The 23,697-nt window shown below is 38.6% G+C and overlaps 1 protein-coding gene across 3 annotated transcripts; it reads left to right on the forward strand.

Annotated features, from left to right (window-relative positions):
* Positions 1–2,780: 2,780 nt before the first annotated feature.
* LOC125761987 (dynein intermediate chain 2, ciliary) lies at positions 2,781–23,693 on the forward strand. Of its 3 annotated transcripts, none has more exons than XM_049423629.1 (10): positions 2,781–2,860; positions 12,739–13,066; positions 14,236–14,349; positions 15,211–15,353; positions 15,436–15,874; positions 19,648–19,725; positions 19,801–20,257; positions 20,326–20,451; positions 20,558–20,791; positions 22,901–23,693. In XM_049423629.1, the coding sequence occupies exons 2-10, from the start codon at positions 12,754–12,756 to the stop codon at positions 23,085–23,087; spliced, it is 2,091 nt and encodes a 696-aa protein (XP_049279586.1). In that variant the 5' UTR covers positions 2,781–2,860; positions 12,739–12,753; the 3' UTR covers positions 23,088–23,693. The 3 variants fall into 3 exon arrangements, with proteins under 3 accessions (XP_049279586.1, XP_049279585.1, XP_049279587.1); XM_049423628.1 differs by lacking the exon at positions 2,781–2,860 and adding an exon at positions 10,204–12,639; XM_049423630.1 differs by lacking the exons at positions 2,781–2,860; positions 14,236–14,349 and adding an exon at positions 10,205–12,639.
* The last annotated feature ends 4 nt before the right edge of the window (positions 23,694–23,697 follow it).

Raw genomic sequence — 23,697 nt, forward strand, 5'->3', positions numbered from 1 at the left:
TGATTAGTCTGCTGCTCAGCATTTTGACAGAGGAGATAGATGGGTTTCCTTTCCTTCGGTGATTTCCTTTTCAATTTCCACCATTTTCCGGCCTAATGACGTCGTTGAACTTTTCTTCCCGTTAGCGACATTTCGCGATGCCACTTCATAAACTGTGTTCCAGTTTTTTTCTTCCTGTAAGCCCTTACGTAATGGAGCGTGACGGCTAGAATGGATTTTTGTTTTGTTTGTTATCTGTCTGCAAGTTTTTGGTCTCCGGTTGATTTGGTAGAGTTGGAAGCAGTTTGCCAGCTGGCACAAAGGCGCACTGTATGTTTTACTCGGGATGTCGGTTGGAACTTTATTCTCCCTGCCGGCTGTTTAGAGTCTGGTGCAATAATGATAAGCGCGCGGAACACAACGTGTGCTCCAGAAACAGGAGAAGACTGTTGATATATTGCTGATTCTATAAGGCACAGGGAAAAGTTTTTACCGACACACTGTTGTCGCTTGAAATGAAGCGAGAGTTTGGGAATTGTAGTTATAACACGTGGTAACAACTATGGTACACAATCATGCAGCAATTAACGTAATGATATATTTTTAATTAGGTATACGGACATGTAAAATGGAAATGTAATAGAGAATTATTGCAATTTAAGGACGGTGTTCGTCTGAGATAGAAAGTTTAAAATTAATTTGTACTTAACCTATTGTAAAATTGCGTTAAAAAATCTATTTCGGTAATGGGTTTAAAGGTAATGGATTTATTAATTAATTTATTCATAAATTCACATCAAGCCGGAGCTAATAAGTTTTAATACCGTTCTCTTTTCTCATTTCCGAACGAAATATTCACATCTAAATGGTGCATTCTAACGACGTATGTTTATTTTTCGGTTTTCATTGTTTCATTGGATAAATACTTTAATATTGTTTTAATGTGTAAGTTTCACATTAAAATAGTTACAAATACCAACAAAGTTTTGTTGGAAACTTTCATTGTTTTTGAGAAAGTTTTATTGATTAATTGTCTTCCACTTTTTATTATCCCTCACCAAAAACCAATCCTTATCACTAAAACAACATATGACTGTGATTATATAGTCTAGTTTAAGGATATATTTTCATCTAGAAAATGTAATAATTTTAATTTTTTTTGCCTTTATTTTACTAAAGAATTTCTTATTTAATTGGTAAAATGGGGGTAATTAAAAATTTCTCTTGGTGGCATGTTTGAAATTTATGTTAAAGTAATGTTTATAAAAAAAAATATTATTGCGCTTGTATTTTTAAACTTCAGTTTTAACTCTTTGTTAGTGCTTCATTGGAAGCATTTAACGATTTATTTTTTAAGATTTTGTCCTAAAATTTCAACCAATCCATTACCACATTAATTTGGCTTCAGCTATTCGAATAACGATAGGGCTAAACATTTTTTCATTTTTGTATTTATTTCTATTTTTAATTACTTTATCACTACTTTATTTCTACATAATTTATATTTCATTTGCCCTTTGGTGTCAATTGCTAATTCAATTAAGAGTTACGGTTAAATGCAGTTTAGAATTAAAGTAACTTAACCTATTGGTTTGGTTTTTGTTGGTAACATGTTCAAACACATGCAATATGGTATAATACATCTATTTAATTAAAACTGCATTCTACAGTTTTTTCTTCCTCTCCACGATTCAGTCACGCCGTGCTTGCATGCTTCTAAATGCCATGTCTGTCTTCTTGAAGCAAGTTTTGATTTGAACGCCAGCCCTTTGGCTCACGATAATCAATTTAGCCTTTTTATTCCACTGGCAAATTTTGAATGAAGCTTAGCAAAAACGGGCACGAAAAGCCAATCACGAAGTTCGCTTTCCTGTTTGGATTTATAAATCACTGCATGATGAACTATTTTTGAGCATAGAATAAAAAAACCTAATCCTGCACACTAACACAAATACACACGGTCCTATGAAAACACAGGACATGATAATACTGCCAACTCGATATCAAAACGCTCCCCAACAGCCGTTTCCCTTTCTAGCGAACGAACATAGTGCTTTGGGGCTCCATCGTGGGCCATCGTGGTTGCCTCCAGAATCGTCAAGGTTCACGGAAAATGAAAGCTTTTCCACCATTTGCTGGTGTCTGCCCTTACCTCGTTCGAACGAAGCAGGGATGATCCTGTCCCATTTCAGTCGGTTGTTTGGCAAATTGTAAACAAAAGTTTTTTTTCCAACAAAAAAAGGAAAAAGGGGGAAAAATCATTCGTTTTTCTTTTTTTTTGGTTTTTCTTTGAGCCTTGTGCGTCCGTTTTTGGGGGTGAGCGAGAAGAAACGATAGCCCACCCACAAATGCTGGCCTTCTAAGCCGTGCATCGAGGAAGAAAAAAAAACAAAACCTCACGCGTTTCGCTCGGTGCTGTGCAACAAGGTACACCCGATTTTAGTGTTCGGAGTCACCGTGTAAGGCAACGAAGGGCAGCACGCGGAGGGGCATTGGCGCAAAGACCGAGAGACGACGACATGATCGTAGATTAGTTTTCATATTTTTCCAGTCCAGTTCTGCTATCTGCGGTGAAACGATCGGGCTTTTAAAAGTTTTCCCGTTTCGGTCCCGGTGTTTCCGCTGCTACCGTGGTAGTGTAGGCCCATTCGTACGGTGTGGATAGTTTGTATGAACATTAAACATTAACTTTCTTGATTGTTGGAAACTCGTCGTTTGGAACCTGTTCGTCGTGTGGTTACTTTTGCTTTCTTGTATCAGATATTGCAGAAGTATATTTATCTCCCCTCCGTCCATCAACAAAAAAAAGGTGTAAAAAAGCTATTTGCTGTGGTTTTGGATACTTTAGGAGGCTTGGTTTCAGTTCAAAGGAATCGAAAAGGTAAATCCGTTGAAGTGTGTAAGTGGGTTTGTGTGTGGAAAACCATATTTAACATAATGTTATAAGCTACGATTTAGTGTGTAGGAAGTGTGAAGGTAGTTGTGTTAGTTTATCATACTCTGTACTCTTATACATATATGTTTGTTATAGGGCGAAAAAAAACAGACTAAAACTCAGAAGCAGTGGTTATAACAAAAAGTTTACCGATTGTGAATCCAATCCTTTTTCTATGCTGATTATTATTTTCCATGTTGATTAATTAACATAATTTCGCCATTAACTTTCATCCCCTTTTGGTATGGCCTTCAGTGAGGTATAATGACCAAACAGAAGTTTAACTTTTGTGGACATTTCGATTTCCTGTTGAAGTGGGGGAAATGGAAAATGGGTGTTTGATGTGACATGGAATGCATTGAATGGAAATGTTTGTTCAATGAAAAATTATTTATCCACAGACATCGTGCCATTTTCAACCCTTATTGAATTATTCTGTTGGTATTTTCATTAAAATATTTTCTGAATCGGCATGAGTTGTTGATTTTGTGATATCAATTCAACAGTTTGATAATACTGGATTAAACAATGTGATCAATGGGTGTGGCAAACAACGGGAAGCTATTAATATTGAATATCATGGAAATGCTATGTCTCACTTTTCTCTGGATTTTTTGTAGGCCCCAAATATTTGTATAGGCCATTGCACGATTGACTGGTTTGTAAGTTGATTTCTCTCCGAGTTCATCAAGTATTTTAAAAATGTTGAATTTCAATGTTTTTTTTTAACGAAGAGCCAATGAATATTTCAAACTCGTTGTTTTTTTTTTTTTTTTTTACGTGGAAGTTCCAAAGGAAGGCTTACCAAACGCTAAGCATTGAGTTAAATGAAGGTTATAAATATATTCTAGAATGTTTTTACTTTCAAGTGGATATTATGTTGTTAAGTTTGTGGAGATTCTAAGTGTATATCTCCCCTTAGTAGAACCATTTGGACAAATGTGTGAATCCTTATGTTCTCCAGACTAAATTCTTTTGTACGGTGAAGAAATCTTTGTCAGTTTAACAAGATCACAAATACGTGTCGTGCTGTACACTTCTTTAAAAAACTATAAGGTCGTGAGTTAGTAAATTTATCCTTTAAGAATTTCTATTGACAGCAAGCGTTACGGACAGCTTTCAGTCCAGTGTGTTTAACTGCCTGAGTGTTTAACTTATATCGTTTTAAAAGTAATAACGAATTATAGCATGATGTTCCCTTCGTAAGATTGTTTTTGCACTAAATAATGTTTTGTGCATTTGTGTAGGAGTGAAATCGTTTCTACTCTATATAGCAAGTGTTAATACAATAACATTTGTTGATTTCAGGATAAAGGACTAGTTTAGCTCCCCAAAATACCTTGAATACATTGAAAATACATTGAAACTTTATATAAATTTTCAATGGGAAAAAAAACAAACTGACAAAAGTAAAAACATGTATTTGTATCGTCGTATTTTTTAAGATTATTGGTATTACGAACAAAGCTAGTGAAAGTCTATCGATAATAACTATCATTAACACGTTGACTGCCATGGCAGTCACTGATGTGGCTGACGGATTTTTTTTCGATCGGGCTCCGATTCATGTGGTTGACCTTCAATCCCACGGTCAGCAATCAAGTAAAAGATTTTTGTCGAACGGTAAATTCACTTCATGCAGTTCTGCTTGCATTGCAGTGTGCTTTATTGTTGAGGTAACCGCTCGGGGTTTCTCTCTTAACTGCAATTCTCTATAAATATCTGGAGAACAAATTGGTCACAATCATTATCATTAACATCGTAATAATCAGACTCAGAATCCGAGGTTACTATTGAGTTTTCAAGAAATTAGCACAACAAATGACATCGTAGAGCGATGGAGACAATTAATAGATAAAAATCGATATTGCATAACAATTTTGATATTCTAAACACTTATGAAAACACATCAACTTCGATTTAATTGTATTTAAGTGCAAAAAAGATCACAATTTTGTCACCTATTTCGGTTGTTATATCCCCTTCAACTATATTAAATAATTGGGTTTTAGCAGTTGGTATTTTAAATAATTCCTAGTAGTTCGCAATAAATAGAAAGCATCAACTTTGAAATGAAAATTGCATTTCAGTTAATAATAAATATCTTTTTCATACGGCAACAATACCGTAATAAAAAATCGTTTTACTTAGATATTTTAGTACAATCATCGGAGGTCTTGGTCTGGCTTTTTTCTGGCTTCTTTTTCCAGTATACACCTGTGGCTTAATAGGCAGTCTTGGGTATGGGAACTTTCGTACTCGGTTCTGTCGTGTTGGTACTATCAAACATGATTCATGTATTTTCACCTGAAAAATTGCAGTGTAAAGTTCCAATCTTCGCCTCTCGTTGGTCAACATACCTGAGATTCCTTCTTTTTGACATTATTGCAGTGGGAAATTGTAGCAGAGTCTTAGTAACTTGTAGTGTTTACCTCCATTAATGCGTCTTCAAACTTTTTCTGTTGTCCAGCACGTTTACGTACTTCAAAGTGAAAAGTGTCCCTTGTGAATCATCCCTGCCTGTCCTGTCAGTACTGTCCTGAATGTTATATCAATTTCCAATGTTTATCTTTAAGAGATTTCCGTTTCTAAAACAAAGCGTCTAACAAATTGTCATTCTACTTGAGTAAAGGTAAACAATTTTATTGCAAACTGTTCAAGAAAACTGTTTTCTTTTACTGACAAATTGTAATATGATTTGATCAAACGATAAAAAATCGTTCACTTTCCATTGAATGATTCATTTCTCATTCTATTTTCTGGAGCTGTATCTAGACTTGAATATGATTCAATTTAAAAAGTTCACTATTCGTGCAAGATGAATGCCAGGTGTGCATCTGGGTCGCGCGCATTTCCATCATTCATTCCCCCCCTGAAGCATGCATGTCACTTTTAATTTAAAAACTTTATTGTTTTCTTCCCGCCTGATGCCACATTCCTTGCACAATTTATTCGCTTTCGCTCTAAGAAGAGAAATTTGCGCAAAATTGTTATCCTGCCCAGAAATAGTGAAAGAATGCCAACGATGAAGTTTATAGGGTGTAAGGATCAACGAGGTCGAAACGGGCAAGAAGCTTAGTGTGTTTGCACTTTTTTATTTACCGTCCCAAAAACCATGGACGGAACCATTCTTTCCTTTCTTCCACCCAACCTGTCTTCCGCTTGTGTCGTAAAGAAGTTAGCACAAATATTTTCCAATGTTAAATAGAGGAGCAAATTTCTTCCGCACTCATCGTCGTTAGCACTCTTCAAATCGTAAATTTAATGTCGTTAAGTGGGACGGATAAAGGCAGAGTAAGGAAGCGGAACGGTGTGGGTAAGACGAACATTGATTTTTTCGTTTCAACCTTCCGGTGTCGTAGTGGCGGTGATAAATTATAATCGTCGGAACAACCTTTAAGGGCCGTTTGTTTGTATGCGATGGAAAACAATCACAGAGACACAGTGGGGACGGTTTCCAGCGGGAAGGTTAATTATGATTACATTCTTTTGTTTTTACATTTCTTTTCTCACTTCACGAAGGGAAGTAAAACGTGTGTGTGTTGGTAAGAATGATATCAGAACGCTTTTCCCTGTCCTATTCCCGATCCCTTAAATTGAGGTTGTTTTATTTGTCTTTCAACTTTTTTTCCCTTTTGTCATAACCGATTTCTTCTGCAGGAAAGCTCAAATAAAAGCTTTCCATGAGTGGGGGGCTTGTACCTTGATGTTGGGGTTTTTTTTCTTTCTCCTTCATTTTCCACTCGGTAAAAGGAAAAAGCACACTTGTTGCAGAATTTATTGTTGCGACTCGTGCTCGAACCGCATTGCATCGGCATTAAAAAGGCATGAAAACGGAACGGGGTTGCTTTTGAAATTTTGTTCCGGAGTTCCTGTACCGAAGCAAATTTGTGACGATTGATCGAACGCTTGTTGTAGCGATGAATGGCTGGTTGTTCAATGTAGATTGCTCGACGTTGTTTTAGCACTCTATAACACGAAGTTATAACGAAACAAAAAAAAACAACTTCCTTTTTTGCCTTAAACTTTCATCGGTACTACAGAGAGGCGTGTTGGGAATTTGTGGCACGCAGAAACAATATATATTTAGCCACCCCAAACCGTTGTGGGCATTTGACGTTGATGGTTGGTGTGTGTGTGTGTGTAGTTACTTTGGAACTACTTCCTCCATGTCCTTTTTGCTCTTGATGGTCATCCCATGGAAGTGCGTCCGTACGAAAAATAGCATCCTGACCGAACCGAGGTACTGGAACCTGAGCATCGTTTATTGTGCTTAGTTTTATGCGCACGGAAATGTCGGCAGCAAATGAAGTTATGGTTAGTAATGACATCATTGGTTGGTTTTATGAGGCTTTAGTTCTTCCGTTTCGAACGGCACTCCGTTCGGCCACGCGGGCTGTATACCTTCCTTTCGAGGGAATGCTGCGAAACGACTGCAACGGGGCCGAGATGGGAAAACTTTTTCTACTACATTTTTTTTCGTTTTCAATATTTTTTCTACTTCAAAGCTAGTGTGGCCAGCGCTCATGGTGGCAGTTTTGGGTGTCATTTTGCCAGCTTCTAATAGTGGGGTAATGTGGCGTGGCATGTTACGGGAGGATACATGGAAACAGTAAAAGTAAAGCTGCGTAAGTAACGAACATGAGCTCGGGAGTGTATGTGTGACGAGGCTCATTGGTTACGAAGTTCACATGTATGCAATGGTGCGTTTAGAGGGAAATGGGGTTTGAAGGTAGGAAAAACTTGTGCAGATAGGCCTGCCTGGGTCTGTAAAGTAATACTAGGGAAATGCTTGTACTTACTAAGCTTCTGATGCTGACGTGGTCGATTAAACTTCGAAGCTCTTTATTAAGCCACGATGCTGTACTTTATTGCGTCGCTTAACTCTCGTTCATACGTACCATAGTTATGTTCTGGAAAATGTTGCAAATTTTACTCCGAAGTTTGTGGCAGTGTTAGTTCTCTTATGTTTCTCTTTAATCGACAATATGCCATCTAAAGACTGTATTTTAATGTTATTATCTTTCGTCACTCACTGTTAAGTTTGTTTATGGAAATATATTTCTATACAAAATATGCAATATTATTGAACCTTGCAATATTTTATAAAAATTTTAGCTTTTTTTTAGATTGAATAAAATTGTTTTAAAACACATGGAGCAAATATACCTCCATAACTAGGTAATAATATTTAAAACATTTTTTTCTATTCATTTTTAAAAATTGAAATAATTTGAATAATTTTGTAAATATAATTTTTAGTAACGTACTCGCATGAAAAGGAGTTTAATGTGGAATTGTATACTTATTTTATTCATTTATTATTTATTTACTAATAACATTTGTAATATTTAAATCAAAAAGACTATCGCAAGACTAAAATTGTATTTGAGTTTATTATAGTTATAAACTGATTTGGACTGATTTGAAACGTTGTGATATTAACCAATTTTTTACATTTTGACTTCAATTACCACTTCATTATCGTATTATTTAATCATACTTAAAGTTCATTCGAACGTTACGTCGTACGCAGGATTGACAATCCTGTTGCGAATAAACAAAGTCAAAGAAAACCAGGCTTATTTTTGTTATTTGTTAATGATTTGTTTGTTTACATGTTGGTTTTTATTTGACGGAAGCTAAAAGTTGTAAAAAAATCCGCAAATTAATTTACTGCTTTGTACACATTTGCTATGTGCACGGCTTAATAAGCTTGGATCGTCCGGTATCATTCTAAAGATTCAGATTGACGAATCTTATTTGTTGTGAGTTGAGTTCATAGAGCTCGTCATTGAAACGGTTCACAAACGGGGTCTAAAATCCTCTGTGTATTTTTACATTGAATGTGACTGAGCTTGTTTTCATGTTTTAGACAAAGTTCATGTCTTAGAAGCGTATGTAAGTACTAGAAATATAAACAACTATTAACTTAAAAAATTAAGAATATTTATATTTATATATCATTGCTTGTTGTTGTTGGTAAACTATTTAAGAATATGTTCTTGTCGCTATTTGATCGGGTCTACAAGGGACTGCAATAAATTGAATGATAAAACGAATTAGATAATAAGGAAAATAAATAAATAAATAAATAAATAAATAACACATCGTGTCACACCTACTTCCCTTTTACGGCTTCTGTGCTGTCCTAAAAGATGAAACATTAACATTAAACATTAATCAACAAAGATAGCAACTCAGATTAAGACTAGTTGTTGTTAAATGATATTAGTGCTCTTCAGCTAATTCAAAAATTCATGCTCCTTTTCTTGGCTTAACGATCTGAGAGGTCACGATGGCCATTTCTGGCTTACGAGACTTGTTTTCCCACTTTGCCGTATACTCAGTCCATGCTACGGGATGACGATCCGAATTGGATTTGATACTCGGTCCTGCCGTGCGGAACCTGTTCCGTTTAACACATACACCACCGGGCTGCCCCTTTTAGTGTCATATTTTTTTCGATTCATATAATATACTAGCTTACCCGGCAAACCTAGCTTTGCCCTTAAACATGCCTTTTGTATTTAATGCAAACATTTTGAGTGTTCAATCTTGATTCGTCAGGTATTATTAGAGCGGCAATTGGAGAATATCGTTGATTAACTGAAAATTCTTAAATTATTGCCATTTTTAATCCAAATGATATTCTCAATCAAAGCATTTTTTCTTATTTTTTGTGGCTCTTGACGATTGAAATTTAATATCAGGTCCTTCGGTGTAAGCCACCGATTGCACATGTACCACCGACCCGAAAATTACTAAATAGCATTTTTTAATTATTAACACACTTGCTTTTTACTTATTTATCACTCACTTTACGGTTTAATGAAAAAGTTGCACAAATAAATAGTCGTACACACGACACTACTACTTTGATTGATTTATTCGTTAGAATTTTTTTGTTTCAGTAGTGTTCAACATTAATCGTGTTGAAAAAATGGCTATGCCTACTTGATAACCCCCGTAGTAAAAACAGAAAAAAAACCCATAATATTGGGCAGAGGCCACCTAGCGAAACGAAAAATAGCGGTAAACCTATTCTCATACCTAACGAACGTTTAGCGAAAATTTCATACAAATCGGTTCAGTCGTTTAAGAGGAGTTTGCACACTAACACCGCGACACGAGAATTTTATATATATAGATTTATTCTTTTGTCTATACAAGTACACATTAGTTCTTGCAATTAGAATCTAGACCTACAGCACAAAGATGCAAATTATGTATAATATTCTAAAGCCATTGGGATATGAAGTCCTTTGATGCTGCATTATTGTTGCTCAACTTTTACTGATATTTAAATCGTTTTTGTTGAACTTCAATAAACTTTCAGCTATCATTTAATATTTGCACGTTCCATAATTTCTGCTCACTTTTTCGAAAATTCACCGAAGAGAGCGACAAATAATGCAATTTGCATATTTTGACATCCACCATTGCCCGGAGGCTTAAGAAATTCGTACTGCAGCATAATTTTCCGTAGCTCAGTCTGATCGATGGTATGGATTGGCCGTTTTGTAGTAGTTGAAAAGGTTGGAGAACTTTTCTGAAGGATCTGTCGCAGGGAAAACATTTGGTCGGTTGTAGATGTTTCTCCAATAATCCCCACTTGATAGCATCCTGCAACATCTAGAGCAACTCACGCAAGGCGGGCCTTATAGGAATGTGATGGCACGAAAGGGGGACACAATCCAGACTGACGCTCGTTTTTGTACAATGAGTATATAATGTGAAATTTTCATTTCTTTGGTTGTATTTTTTGTTTAAAAAGCTTATAATCAGTCTACCGAAGATACCTAGCCACTTTTTAAATATAATAATTTATGTGCATTTTCTACTCAGTTTTCCTTAAGATCAAGCTTTATAACATCTTAGTGATGACCGACTACAATTTTGAAGCAGATCTTAATGTTTCGATATTGCGCTTAATTACTCTTTCTTGTTCTCTTACAGTCGTAAAGAAAGATTAATGTAATTTATGGCCGTATTTTCTGTTTTACCGTAACATCTCGAGCAATAAGTTTATGGTTTTGTCTGGATCTGATACGGTTCTAGCTTCGACGGTGTGGTATACGTAAAGCGTATAATGAAAGAAAAAAGTAATGTAAAAAACACTAATGCTCCAAACAATATGGAAACAGACAAACGGTTTATGTAAAAGCAACGGTGAAATCCGATTATAGCGGCTTTCATGGCGTATATTATAAAGCAAAACAAAAATACATAAATGGAAATAGAAAAAAAGAGCGCAAAAAATTGAGTAGAAAAAAAGGAAAAACGGAAGAATATAAATAAAACAATAATTTGGTACCTTTTCTTCCCATTCGGATGATTGGATTGGCCATGAGTGGGGAAAGTAGGTGGCTCCCCCTAAGCCGTCGGTGGTACCGTCGGAAGGGGGAATATTCTGGAAAACTTTTCAAATATAAAATGAAATCCATTATGTGATGATTTATCTGTTGTCATCAGTGAATGTGGCCGTACCGTGGGCTTTTGTTTTCGTTTTCGAGGATGGATTGGGATGTTTTGGGGAAAGGGAAATCAGACTGCAAACTCCTTCTTTGCCGTGGATAAACAAAAGGCAAGCATCGACTCTGCTGAGGATGGAGCATCAACCACTGGTGGAATGTGAAGCGCAGTTCCGATGTTTCGCATTACGCAAAGCCTTTTCCATTTTTCGCTGCTTCTTTCGATTCGATGGAAAGAAAAAGGAGCGAAGAACCCACTTGCCGGTGGTTGTTCATTGTCTGTAAAGTTTGTTCGTTCGTAAAAGATTGGATCAAGCAGATTAGGATGCAGCTGAGAAGATGGCAAAGCTTGGGAAATCTGTTTCGTACGGGACGGGGGAGGTATGTTTTTCCATTGCCGGTGTGCTTTCTCTTTATCGAATGATCGTTAAAAGCGACCGAGGTTTAGGCAAAGTTTTTCCCTTAATCTTAACCAACGTTCCAACGTTCGCTTCAGTGTCGCACATTCAGGTCCGTTTGTCGCAGATCTTCGCGATGCCCTGCCACCCTTTTGTTTAGTTGTTTAGGTTTGCTGCAGCACTAGTTTCCACCTGGCAAAGTAAACACGTCAACCAGCACCTCGCAACGACAAAAAAATTAAGGAAAAGGAAAAGGAATTATATATTTTTAATATGCAGTGCCAATGGAAGCTTGGCACGCTAGCCTGCTCAGCGGATGTGTAGAAAAACATGACACGAACAAGTGGACCGGTGCTACCGAACTAGGGAAATAACAACTGCACAAACACAAAAAAGAGTTTGACGACAGGCCCGACCGAAGTAAATCCTGCAACGTTAAGGGGGGAATGGTTCAAAAAGTTAGGCATAGTTGGGTGGAAAAAAGTTGTCGCATTCGAGATCCAAAAACGCGACCCGAAAGGTGGTAAATTGAATGTACCGTTGTGGGATAGAAGTTAGTCTAGCCATGGCTTTCGTTAGGGATGGATAGTTAACCAGCTGGTTGGTCTGATGGTGTAAAGATCTGGTCCTTCCGTAGGACATCGCCTGTAACGTATATCCCTGGTGGATGGTCGGGACAAGCTCACCCGGTTCGGGAATCTGTGTGTACTTAACTGCTTAGTGAAGAATCTCGAGATTTAAAGAGGTTTTGTGGGATAGAGCAGGAGAATTGAGTTGGGAGTTGGGAAAACACACTTCCATAAAAATGGCTTCACCAGCCTCGTTGGCCAGCTACGACAGTGATGGCAGTGAAGTAACTGTTGTCCAAGAGTTTCCATTTTTTTGTTCGCCTACTTCTTCCAACATATTATAATGTGTGTTTCCGTACCGTTCCTTTCGATTCGGAATCTAGAATCGGATCTCCTCGATGCAGAAAATCGGCAAAGGAGAACCGGTGGACAACGATGAGTTCGACACGTGGATGAAGTCGAAGCAGCTGCTAAAGCCGGATGATCAGCTCGACCTGACCGAGGCAGAGCTGGGCGAAGAGATCCCCAAGCTGCTGTCGACGGAGAACAGGCATCTGCCGCGCAATCTGGTCGTGTACGACTTCCGGGAGGGTGCGTTCCTGCCCGTACCACCGCCGGAGAACACGATAACGCTGCTAGAGTTCGAGGGTACCTCCATCCACAAGGACACCGATGAGGCGAAGGAGCAGATCTCGCGCAAAGGCACCGACGGTAAAGCGAACATACTTATTTCTTCTTTTTTCCAGCCCAACACACACCAACCCACACACATGTCACTACCGACAAAAAGACATCCGAGCTGTTACCTTGTTTCGTTTAGTTCGTTTCATTTTGTGTGTTTCCGGTACATCGTTACCAGGTGGTACGGAGTTTTCATTTAACCCATTCTTAAAACTCTATCTCCGTGTCTCTGCATCCGTGTGTGCGTGTGCTAAGGGTGGATACTATTCTTGTGTTTTTTTTGGTTTTATAAAAACTTAAAGATAGAAATTGAAGCAATTTAAACCAACATTCTCGTTTCAAAGCTGTGGATCTTTATCTATCCGCAAGCGCACGGCACCGTGAAACTACTGCTCTTGTTCACTTCTTTCATAATTGTCACTCTTATTACTGGTGCATGGTCAGTCTCTTTTTTTATTCTGTTACGAATGGCATGATAAGCTAGTCTGTTTTTTTAAACTTCTTTCTCAACTTTTTCTTAGTGTCTCAATCTTTTTCTGTTTTTTTGTCCATACATTTGTATGTTTCTCTTCATTAAACTTTTTTTAAAAGCTCCGTGTCTCTGTCGTTGCGCCCCTTATATAGCATGTAAATTTATATAGAAATGAAAACGAGACGGTACTACTCGTATAGTTTAATCACAGTGAAATGAAACTAGCCGTGCCGGTGGCATTTCTTTTAATTTCTTGTAAGTAATATTTAACGAACGATAGAGAAAGTCTAGTCGATGTTATAGCAAATTGGTAATGCTCCATCAAACATTTGTAGTTTCGTGTTTTTTTAAATTTTTGTGTTCTAAGGAATTACTTTTGTACAGATTAATTAATTTAAAATAAAAAGCAATGTTGAAGACACGTGCAGACTTTCTTCGGTCGTTCGCGACAAATCTAGCGCAAAGCTCTTGCAATTCGTTTACGTTTAGATTCGTCACCTTTTTTTTATTCACTCGAATTAATTCCATTTCTTCCACACCCTTTATACCGGCATTATGTCGGCAAATTCTTTCCATATCTATCACACCGAACACCGAAACTCACCTAAACTGCCTAAAAAAAAACAAAACATGCATGATGAAAATTTAAATCCACATACCGAAAAAAAACCAATACAAATCCAAAACGCAATCACGCAAATTGTGGCTTTGTCGTTGCCCCGCGAAGAGTTAAATGTCACCCTGGACAAACCGAAGGAAACTCTCGCCGAAGACCAGGAGGACACGAAAAAGCCCGACACACCGGAAACTGGTGACGGCGAAGAGGGTGAACGAGATGAAGGTAAAGCAAAACCATCAAACCAAACACGCGCAGCATCTTTATGCGAAAGTTTTGTCCGCTACGTTGTGTTGTTGTGTTTTCTCAGCTGTTTTTTCTTCATCTCTCTGTTCCTGTTTCGTTGTCTACCGCTGTTCGTGTTTCTTTTACTACTTTCCTAGCTTGGATATATATTTTAGATATATACTTTATATAACAATTTTTAGTAGTTAGATTAGTTTTTAAAGTGGTTAAACAAGTACACATTTTAATTGTCGTTTTTTTAGGTGCAGTATTTTAGTTTTACCTTTTGTTTAATATAAAATAATGTTTCGCTGGCATTTTAATACACTTACACTTGTATTTATGCTATTACTAATTGTTTATTTTTATATTCTTTTAGTACAGAAAGTTATTTAGGATAGTTAATTAAGCATTTAGCAGTAGTTTTTGTACAATAAATAACGAATGGCTGTAAATATGGCTAATACTTGTATATAAGATCAAATTATATTAAAAATCCTTTGAAAAATAGCTTTAATATGTAGAATTTAAACAATGAACTCCATTAAAATCGCTTATAATGTTATCAATATTTAACCATATTTCCCTTTTTCATGTCTTAGAGCAATCCTTATCTAACAACTTATGTAGTGTATTGTAGGTTTTCTGCCAGTAGACGCATTGAAATTGCTTTTGGTTACTCTCTACAAATAGTTCCCAAAGCGTTTTGGGTGCCTTCCGATAAGTGGCAGTATCTAAAATTAGAAGATACAGTTACTGTAATAAAAATGACAACAACAAAAAACTCCTTAAAATAGTTTTCATAAAGTTTAACATAATTTGCCCGTGTGTTTTGTGTCTGTATTTCACTCAACTCCGCAGATGAAGCCGAAGCTGAAGGCGAAGGTCAAGAGCAGGAGGAAGAAGTACAGCCACCACCAGAGGAGGAGGCACCGAAGAAGAAGCTTACGAATCAGTTCAATTTTTGCGAACGAGCCGCCTTGACGATAGCAAATCCATCAAGGGTAAGTGCACGTATCATGCACTGAAGGTAATTTGATTACCTTTAAACCTCTCTTGCGCATTGAACTCGCATTTACTTCACAGTCAGTGGACACGCAAACGATTCCACCGCCGAGATCTTCATATGGCGCAAGCGTACTCCAGTGGGTGATCTACGATTCGTACATCGAGGACTATGCACAGCAGCAACGGGAGAAGGAACGCGAGAAGGAGAAAAAGCCAGGACTGCAAAGGCGTGACGAGAAGAGTCGCAAGGACGAGAAGGCAAAACAGGCGGAAGAGTTCAACAAGCGGTATCTGCAGGCGTGCCAGATTATTGAGCGTATGGTAAACCAGAACATATATGACGAGATCGCCCAGGACTATCGCTACTGGGAGGATCCATCCGATGAGTTCCGTGAGGAGGAGGGCACGTTGCTACCGCTGTGGAAATTTTCCTACGAGCGAACGAAGAAAATGTGCGTTACTGATCTTTGCTTCAATACGCTGTACTACGACTTGTTTGCCGTCTGCTTCGGTACACGTGAGTATCCATAGTGATTCGGTTTTTTATTTCTTGAGGAAAATGTGAAAATGGCTTTTCCTTCCGGGGTACCGAGGTTCCTGCAAAGTTGTGTTTCGGTAGGACGAGTGATGGGATTGTCACAAATTGACGACATGAAATCGATAAAATTGAAATTGATTGAAATGTCCCGTCCATCCCGGGGATGTCAAGCTTCATTGCGACCTTCGTCAGTTGGTGGTGTGCGGTGGAAACGTGAACAAACGACACCGCCGTAGAACGGAACGTGCCAAACGTGTCGTACCGCAGGCCGCAGAGGGAAGAAAGTTACGGTGCTAATGGTGTGGGGACGTCCCACTTCCTCCCCCCCCTCTCCCCAAGTCATAAAACGTACCCCAAATGCAGTGGATCTGGTGCGATTGGTATGCACGTCGTGGTTCGGTTTGTTCCGTTATTTATGGCTTCATTACGTGCTGCGGAAGTTTTGATGTTCCGCCAGTAAACGCCAAAAAACCGTCGGGAAGGCTGTGGAGGGAGCTGGCCGGGTAAAATGGAACTTTGCTTAGTGGGATAGGAAAGCGAACGGCGGATGGGAAAAGAAAGCAGGAAGGATATAATGCCACAGAATGGTATAGGTCAGGAAACCGGACACGGACAGATGGTGATCGCGAAAGGTGAAAAGACGATGACTACGACCACACACAACGGTGTAACGGTGACGATGCTGACGGTCGTAATCAATGAAGAAATGTTAGCGACGGATATTAATTGAGAGATATGGCCTTCTTCATTGGCGCACAAGTACCTTGCGTGCTTTTGTGTTTTGTTGCGCACGAGAATGGGTGGAAAGCGCGTCGCGCGTCCGTTTCCGATTGGATGAACATGAATCAGTTTATCGGGTCGTGGTTTATTCAGTTGAATTTACCTTCGTCGTGACAATAATGGAATGGAATGGATCGGAAAACATGAGTTGCTTGCTACAATACATTACGTGTAGCATAATAAGGACATAATGAACCAAACGCTAGACAGCTCCGAATCGAGCTCCAATTCGGCCTTGTGACAAGGTTGATTAGTATCACTTGTTATGGTAAATCGGTTATTGAAATGCTTCCCCAACATGCTAAGGCATTGAAATGGAACAGCAGAAAGCATGATACTGAAGAATTTTTAATTTCCATTGAGCGGCTTCATGCAATCGTTTCCTACTCGCTTGCTGTCTAACAGAAATTAAATCTGAACTGTTATGAAGATTTAAATATTCTCTCATGCCTACATAAGCTCATTCTACGTAGTCCCTCGAAATCTCGCTCGTCTATTCCTCGCGGGACTATTTTGCGAAAGAATGTAATGGAACATTTATTCCAATTCTATCACGCCCGTCCCCACCATGCATTTCTCATCTTTTCAATCCATTGAACAGTAAACCATAAAATCAAGATACCGTTACAACCCATTAAACCTTTACTGTGTCGACCGTGGCGACGATGTTCTCAAGTGGATCTGTGGGAAATGGTAAAAGGATGCGAACTCAAAGTGTCATTTGGGCTCTCGGCCCACCGATCATGCTTGCATGTCCATGGTTTCTGTGGTGATGGTGTAGAACTTCACCGCCGGGCCGGCGTTTTTATCCTGTACTGCGTTAAGTTGCCTGGTCGTAAAAAAAGGCTCACCACGAGTTGTGAGTTTCATTTTCTACACTGGCCAGTTTGTTGTTGTCGCTTAAAGCCGAAGCTTATGGGAGGTGGCCTTGTGCTTTCCTGCCGGGGAAGAATGTTTCTGCTCCCTGTTTTTCGGTAGAAATTCGCGAGTTTTCCCCACTGAGTCTCGTGGGCTTTGGTGGAGCAATAAAATGGCAGTAAAATCAAAATTAATACCACTCCACTTTTTTATGACACTTTGCACACCTTTCATCCTTGGCTACTTTCTCTGTTTTTCACGCTCTTTATTTTGCTTTCACTGCATGTTCCTCTGCCGTTATACTGTTTATTCAAACTTTAAGAGGTGTGATTCTGTGAGTACATACTCCGGACGAGGAGGAACCAGGCGGAAGAAGTGTAAAAAAAGAACGGCAGCAAAATTATAGTACTTCATACTGCACGGCCCAACTTGGGAAATTGGATTATTAAACGAAAATACTTCATTGTTTTACCCTTTGGTCGGAAAATGGTCGTTTGTCCCTGTAGTGACCGAACGTGTTGCGCTGTATGTTTTATGGTTTTATGAGAAAACTCTGCTAACAGTAGGTAAAGAGTTTTGTGAATAGTTTACGAAAGCATATTGCTTTTTTGGAAAGGTGAAATTAATGACCTACAGCGTAAAGTGCATGAAATGCTTATCTGGACACCTAGCAATTGAACGATTGTTCGTGTTTATGAACAATATTTGCGATTTAGAATTGGACTTTCATGGTGTGTTTATTAACATTGAATGGATAACTTGTAAAAAACGTGGTCAAAATGTACCAACACATCTATGAATCTCCAATTACAGCTTATAGTAAGACGACATTTTTTAAATCAATTTTAGATAAGTTAACTTGTATTGACTATTTAAGAATTATTGTCCACTTGTAGATTAATCTGTGAATCAATGATTTGTGAAAGTATTGTAAGAACATGCATAAAATGGAGTTATAAAACCTAAATGTGCCCGTATTTCGCCTACTACTACTTCTTCTAAATTGCTCACGGTCGAGCGGCGTCGTCTGACAATACATTATCTTGACCTTTCTGGAGGACGCATTAACGCCATCGTTTGATTTCAGTTTGTAGCCTACGAACACTCCTATGTTCGGTGTATGTGATAAACGGCACCGGATCCACACGATAGGATCCCATCCGGACCGTCCCCCGTGTAAGGATTCGGTTGCATGGTAAAAATGAGACGTAAACCATAAATGGCCTGCATGACCTTAAGAGTCGTTAAGCCAAAAAGAAAGAGAGAAAGAGAGCGAGAGACCTCTCCTATGTTTATGTGAATGTCCTAAAAGCGCTGGGTCGTACGGTGACATTCGTATTACATGACCAGCCCAATAGAACCTGAAGAGTCTAATGCACTGTACGATAGTGAGTTTCGAGTACAACTCATAGAGTTCATCAGTATAGTGGCTTGTCCAATGGCCTTCCACACAAATGGGACCAAAAATCCTTTTGAGGATCTTCCTCACGAACGCGGCTAAAAGGGTTTCGTCAGTTTAGTACAGAGTTCTTGTCTCTGAGGCGTATGTGTACTTGTGTAAATTAATTCCTAAATTGTAAACATACCTCATAAAGACAACAAAATTCATCAATTTCTAAATGTTTGGTTTCTAAGTGCCACGCCATTGGGTGTGTGCGAAGAGTTTGGATAAATAAATATCTAAGAAGAGATTTCTTAAGAAGAGTGATACGTATTTATCATATTGTATTATTTCTTTGATTTTTTAAATAATTTTATACCTTGCAATTTAATACTATGCCTCATACTGAGGGCCTGATCTGTGTGGTAGAGTGGGATAACTTTGCGGTCTGAAAGTCTCTCTTTTCTCTCGCTTCTTGGCTGGCTTAACGACCACTAAAGGTCATACCGACCATTTTTAGCCTACTAGATTTTTTTAAGACGTAACCAAGATGGCTAGTCCATGCTACTGAGGTCGGTGTAGAAGGATAAGATCCCTGATACTTGCGGGTGGAACCGTCGAAGTTTATCACATACACCACCGGGGGCGACCCGGGAACTTTTACCTAAATAACTTCATTATTTCGCTAGATAATGCAGTACTGTTAATGATTCGTTATTCATTTTCATTGCAGTGGATTTTATGAAACAAAATGCTGAGGGAGCCGTTTGCCTATTTACAATAAAAAATCCTTCCTTTCCGGACTACAGAAGTAAGTCGAAACAATTTAAATAATTGTAACTAATAATATAATTTCGCTTATAATGATTGTCTATTTTTCTTACAGTTGCAACCGAAAGTGGTGCAATGTGCTGCGATATTCACCCGAAGTATCCGTACTTGATCGCCATTGGACTGTACGATGGTAATGTGATCGTTTACAACCTACAGGTTGGAACGAAAGAAGGTCCCGTGTATATCTCCCACGGCGTTAACGGCAAGCACGCGGAGTGCGTGTGGGAGATCAAATGGGGACCCGACATGCAGGATGGTGAGATAAATTTCTTCTCCGTCTCGGCTGATGGTAAAGTTTTCAACTGGGTGTTAATGCAAAACAAGCTCGCAATTACAACGATTATCACGCTATTTCTCGAGCTGGATCAAGTCAGCGGACCAGATGGTAGTGCGCTGCGGTTGAAAGGTAGCGGTACTTGCATGGTATTCCATCCTCATAATCCGGAAATTTTCCTCGTCGGTACGGAGGAGGGTTACGTTTTTAAGTGCAGCACTGCATACAGCTCGAAGTAGGTTTTCCAGCGAGGGAGGAGTTCTTTTCCATTATTCATAAATGCAACGGTTTTCTTTGCACCAGATATCTGATGACGTATCATGCGCATTACCTGCCCGTTCACCGGATGGATTATAACAAGTTCAATTCGAACATTTTCGCTTCCTGTAGCGGTGATTGGCGTGTGAAGATTTGGGAGGACATGAGACCGTAAGCACATAAATTTTCTTGTGATTTTTTTTGTAGCGAAACATAACGAAAAGAAACAAAAAAACCATAAAGTAACTTACTTTGTTTTTTTCCTCCTTTTCGCTAGTGAACCCCTGTTCATATTCGATTTAGGTTCGTCGGTGGGCGACGTCAAATGGGCACCGTACTCGAGCACCGTCTTTGCCGCGGTTACAACCGAGGGCAAGGTGTTTGTGTTTGATCTGAACGTGAACAAGTACAAAGCCATCTGCACCCAGGCGATCGTTTCGAAGCGTAAGAACAAGCTTACCCGGCTCGCGTTCAACCAGAAGCTGCCGTTTATCATTGTCGGGGACGATAAGTGAGTATGAACAAGGGAACATGGTATTAGATTGTTTGAATATTTGATTGCATAGCGTCTGCACGGTACTGGTATGGATGGTACTACTGTTCTATGTTGCTGATAGGTTGTCGATTTGCAATTGCCCGAAGGTAGAAGTCGACAGCAAATGGAAGGTGTTTGAAATGAAAGTGTTGGTAGGGTGATGCTGATTTTTTATTGCATGTTGTATATTTTATGAATGATACTCTCTGCCACAAGACTATTTTGTGAATCAATGTTGAAACAATGTAAAATTGCTGAAAAATGTTTCAGCAAACCATTGTTCGATTTTTTTTTATGTTGTGGGTATTTGTCGCTTCATGTACTTGATTAGGTCAGCCGAATTTGATTAGATAGTCGAAGTGCTTCCTACGGGAAACAATGTCCCAGACGGGGTTTGATCTGGAAGATTCAATACGGTGACCTATTTATCCAGTCAATATGACGATAAGGCTTGAAGACTTGATACAATTTTTTGATAAATTATTTTAAAATATTCAACCTCCAGATATTTCATGGTTTTCGTTGTTCGTTTTTTATGTTTGTAGAACGCAATGGTCGTATTGGTAGTCATGGAAGTTATGATTGTTTTTTTATATTAAATATTGAAAGAAATATTTAATTAATAATTTACAAGAATACAAGGAAAATCAGTTGCAAAAAGTGCCGTACTGGTTGAGTGTGCTTGAAATTAAAAAGGATTTTCCTTCGAAGTTTCATCTTTTGTTCGAAACCCCGAGCAAGTTCATACTCCATTGGCAGCTAATTAATTAATCGCACCAAAAACATCCATTTGCACCATTACAAAACCCACAAGATTTGCAGTTTTGATGTCGATCGTGCCCCAAAAAACCCATTCGGTCGTTGAATAATTATGACTAAATGCTTCCCATACTCTCCAAGCATAAATAATTTGTTAATGACAAACTTACTTGGAGAATAATTGATAAACATAATCCGCTTATCGGGCTGCTGCTGTTGAAACGGCAATGAACCTACACTATGGCCCTGACTGTCATCAAGTGTGTCGCTTTGTTTTACACGAGTAGGGAACCCCATTTATCAAATCTTCTAATTAAACGGTTAACGATGATTGATGTTTACTGTTTTCCAGCCGATTTCCTCGGCACAAGTGTGCTGTCGTTGAACAGTGGGATTATTAGTCCTGTGTTTCTTGCTGTTTTACACTTTACTGGTTTGTTTTATGGCTTACAGTTGCTTAAAATTAAGTTGGATGTAACTTACGCTGCCCCGTAAGGCTTTAGAGAGGCTGTTGTTGCTGCTGAGAAACTTTGTTAGGAAAGGACATCTGGAAGGTTATTTCGTGAAACACAAAGTTATGGAACATAACGGATGATTTCTTAACTTTGCCGGTACGTTTGAAAGGAAACACATTTTTTAAAGCTATTCTGAAAAGAAAGGGCAAGATGAAAAGGAAATTTACAATTTTAATGTGTTAAAAGTGTCGTTCAACTCGTGAACGATTGCTTAGCAGAGACCCTTTTTCGGCAAACAAAAAAACTTATGGTCGTGTTCGAACTTTGGCACGAAATTTAATTTAACCATCCTGACCCATACCAGCTCATGCATTTTAATTCGTTACGGAAAAATGAATTTATACGAATTCCGTTCCCGGCCATGTTTTTATCCATCCATCCTTTAGTGAAGCCGATGGTGGCCGAATGGTTTATGATGTGAAGTTGTTGTGTTTCTCTTTGGGCAGCATCCATTTTGTTCACCCAGCACCACCCACTAACACCGGGGCGTGACGATGTATTGGCATCATTTATCATGGTGCCCGAACAAAATACGGTCGGTGCAACATGTCTGCCCGCAGTCGGACGGTTCCTTTTCCAACAAATTAATGTTGTCGTGCTGTTTATGTTTTTGTTTGGAGTTCAAGCGAAATTTTATTCAATTACAAGGGAATCGGTTTGACTACGCCATGCCTTGGGTGCTACATTTATGTTGCAGTGTTTAAGAGAACCGACCAACGAAGGATCTATTATTATTACACGGTGACTTTTCAGATAGCAACTGTAGCTGGTTTCTGTTTCTTCTAATCACTTTGTTTGTGACTCGTTGCAGAGGTACGACGATAACGCTAAAGCTTTCGCCTAACCTGCGCATCAAGACCAAAATGGGCAAAAAGGCTGGCGTCGTTGATCCACAGCTGCTCGAAAGCCAGAAGCTGGATCGGCTTCTATCGCTTGTCCGCGAGCTACCAGAAGGAGAAATGGTGAAGGAAACCGTTTCGACCGTCGCATCGAACTGAGCATCACAGCGAACCACCTTCGCTATCACTCATGGCCCACCTACCTTTTGGTACCAGAAAATTCCCGGCACGGCAAATCGATTCTTTGTAGTGTGTGTCCGTTGTTTTTATTGTTATTTCGGATCAAGCAATGTTGTTTTTCATTTGAGAATTGAGTTCTAAATAAAAGAAAAATTATTTTTTGGTGGATAACATACCGTTGAAGTCAGTACACGGAAGCGTTTAGTTAGGGTGATGGGTGTTCGTTTTTATTTAGCTTACATTCTTCAACAGGTTTACAATGTAAAAGTTTTGCTTTAAGGTTCAGGTTTTAGCAAGACAAATGCAAGCGTGGACCACAGCGCGTAACAGTTGTAATGAGCTGGTGGAAGTTTAATAGAAGGATCTTTTATTTCTTTTTAACAGTTTTAACGTGTACACAGGTATTTGTTTATGCATTTGTTATGCTAGATTCGAGATAGAGGGAAGTGTTTAATATGTGTTTTTCTCTTCATTTTTTATATCTATTTCCTGTTTGCAGATAGGAGGATATTTAGTTCTTTTGTTTTATGTTTCATTTTATAACAAAATATATTTGTTCTATAATAAAATAGAAACTGAATCGAACGTT

The sequence above is a fragment of the Anopheles funestus genome, chromosome 2RL, assembly GCF_943734845.2.
Source record: "Anopheles funestus chromosome 2RL, idAnoFuneDA-416_04, whole genome shotgun sequence".
NCBI lineage: Eukaryota > Metazoa > Arthropoda > Insecta > Diptera > Culicidae > Anopheles > Anopheles funestus.

Bases quoted from the DNA above. Each gene is read 5' to 3' on its own strand.
- LOC125761987 (XM_049423628.1), top strand. From the start codon at position 12,592: ATGGCTTCACCAGCCTCGTTGGCCAGCTACGACAGTGATGGCAGTGAA. The intron at 20,258-20,325 runs GTAGGTTTTCCA...TCTTTGCACCAG, and splicing joins AGCACTGCATACAGCTCGAA to ATATCTGATGACGTATCATG. The intron at 20,792-22,900 runs GTGAGTATGAAC...GACTCGTTGCAG, and splicing joins ATCATTGTCGGGGACGATAA to AGGTACGACGATAACGCTAA.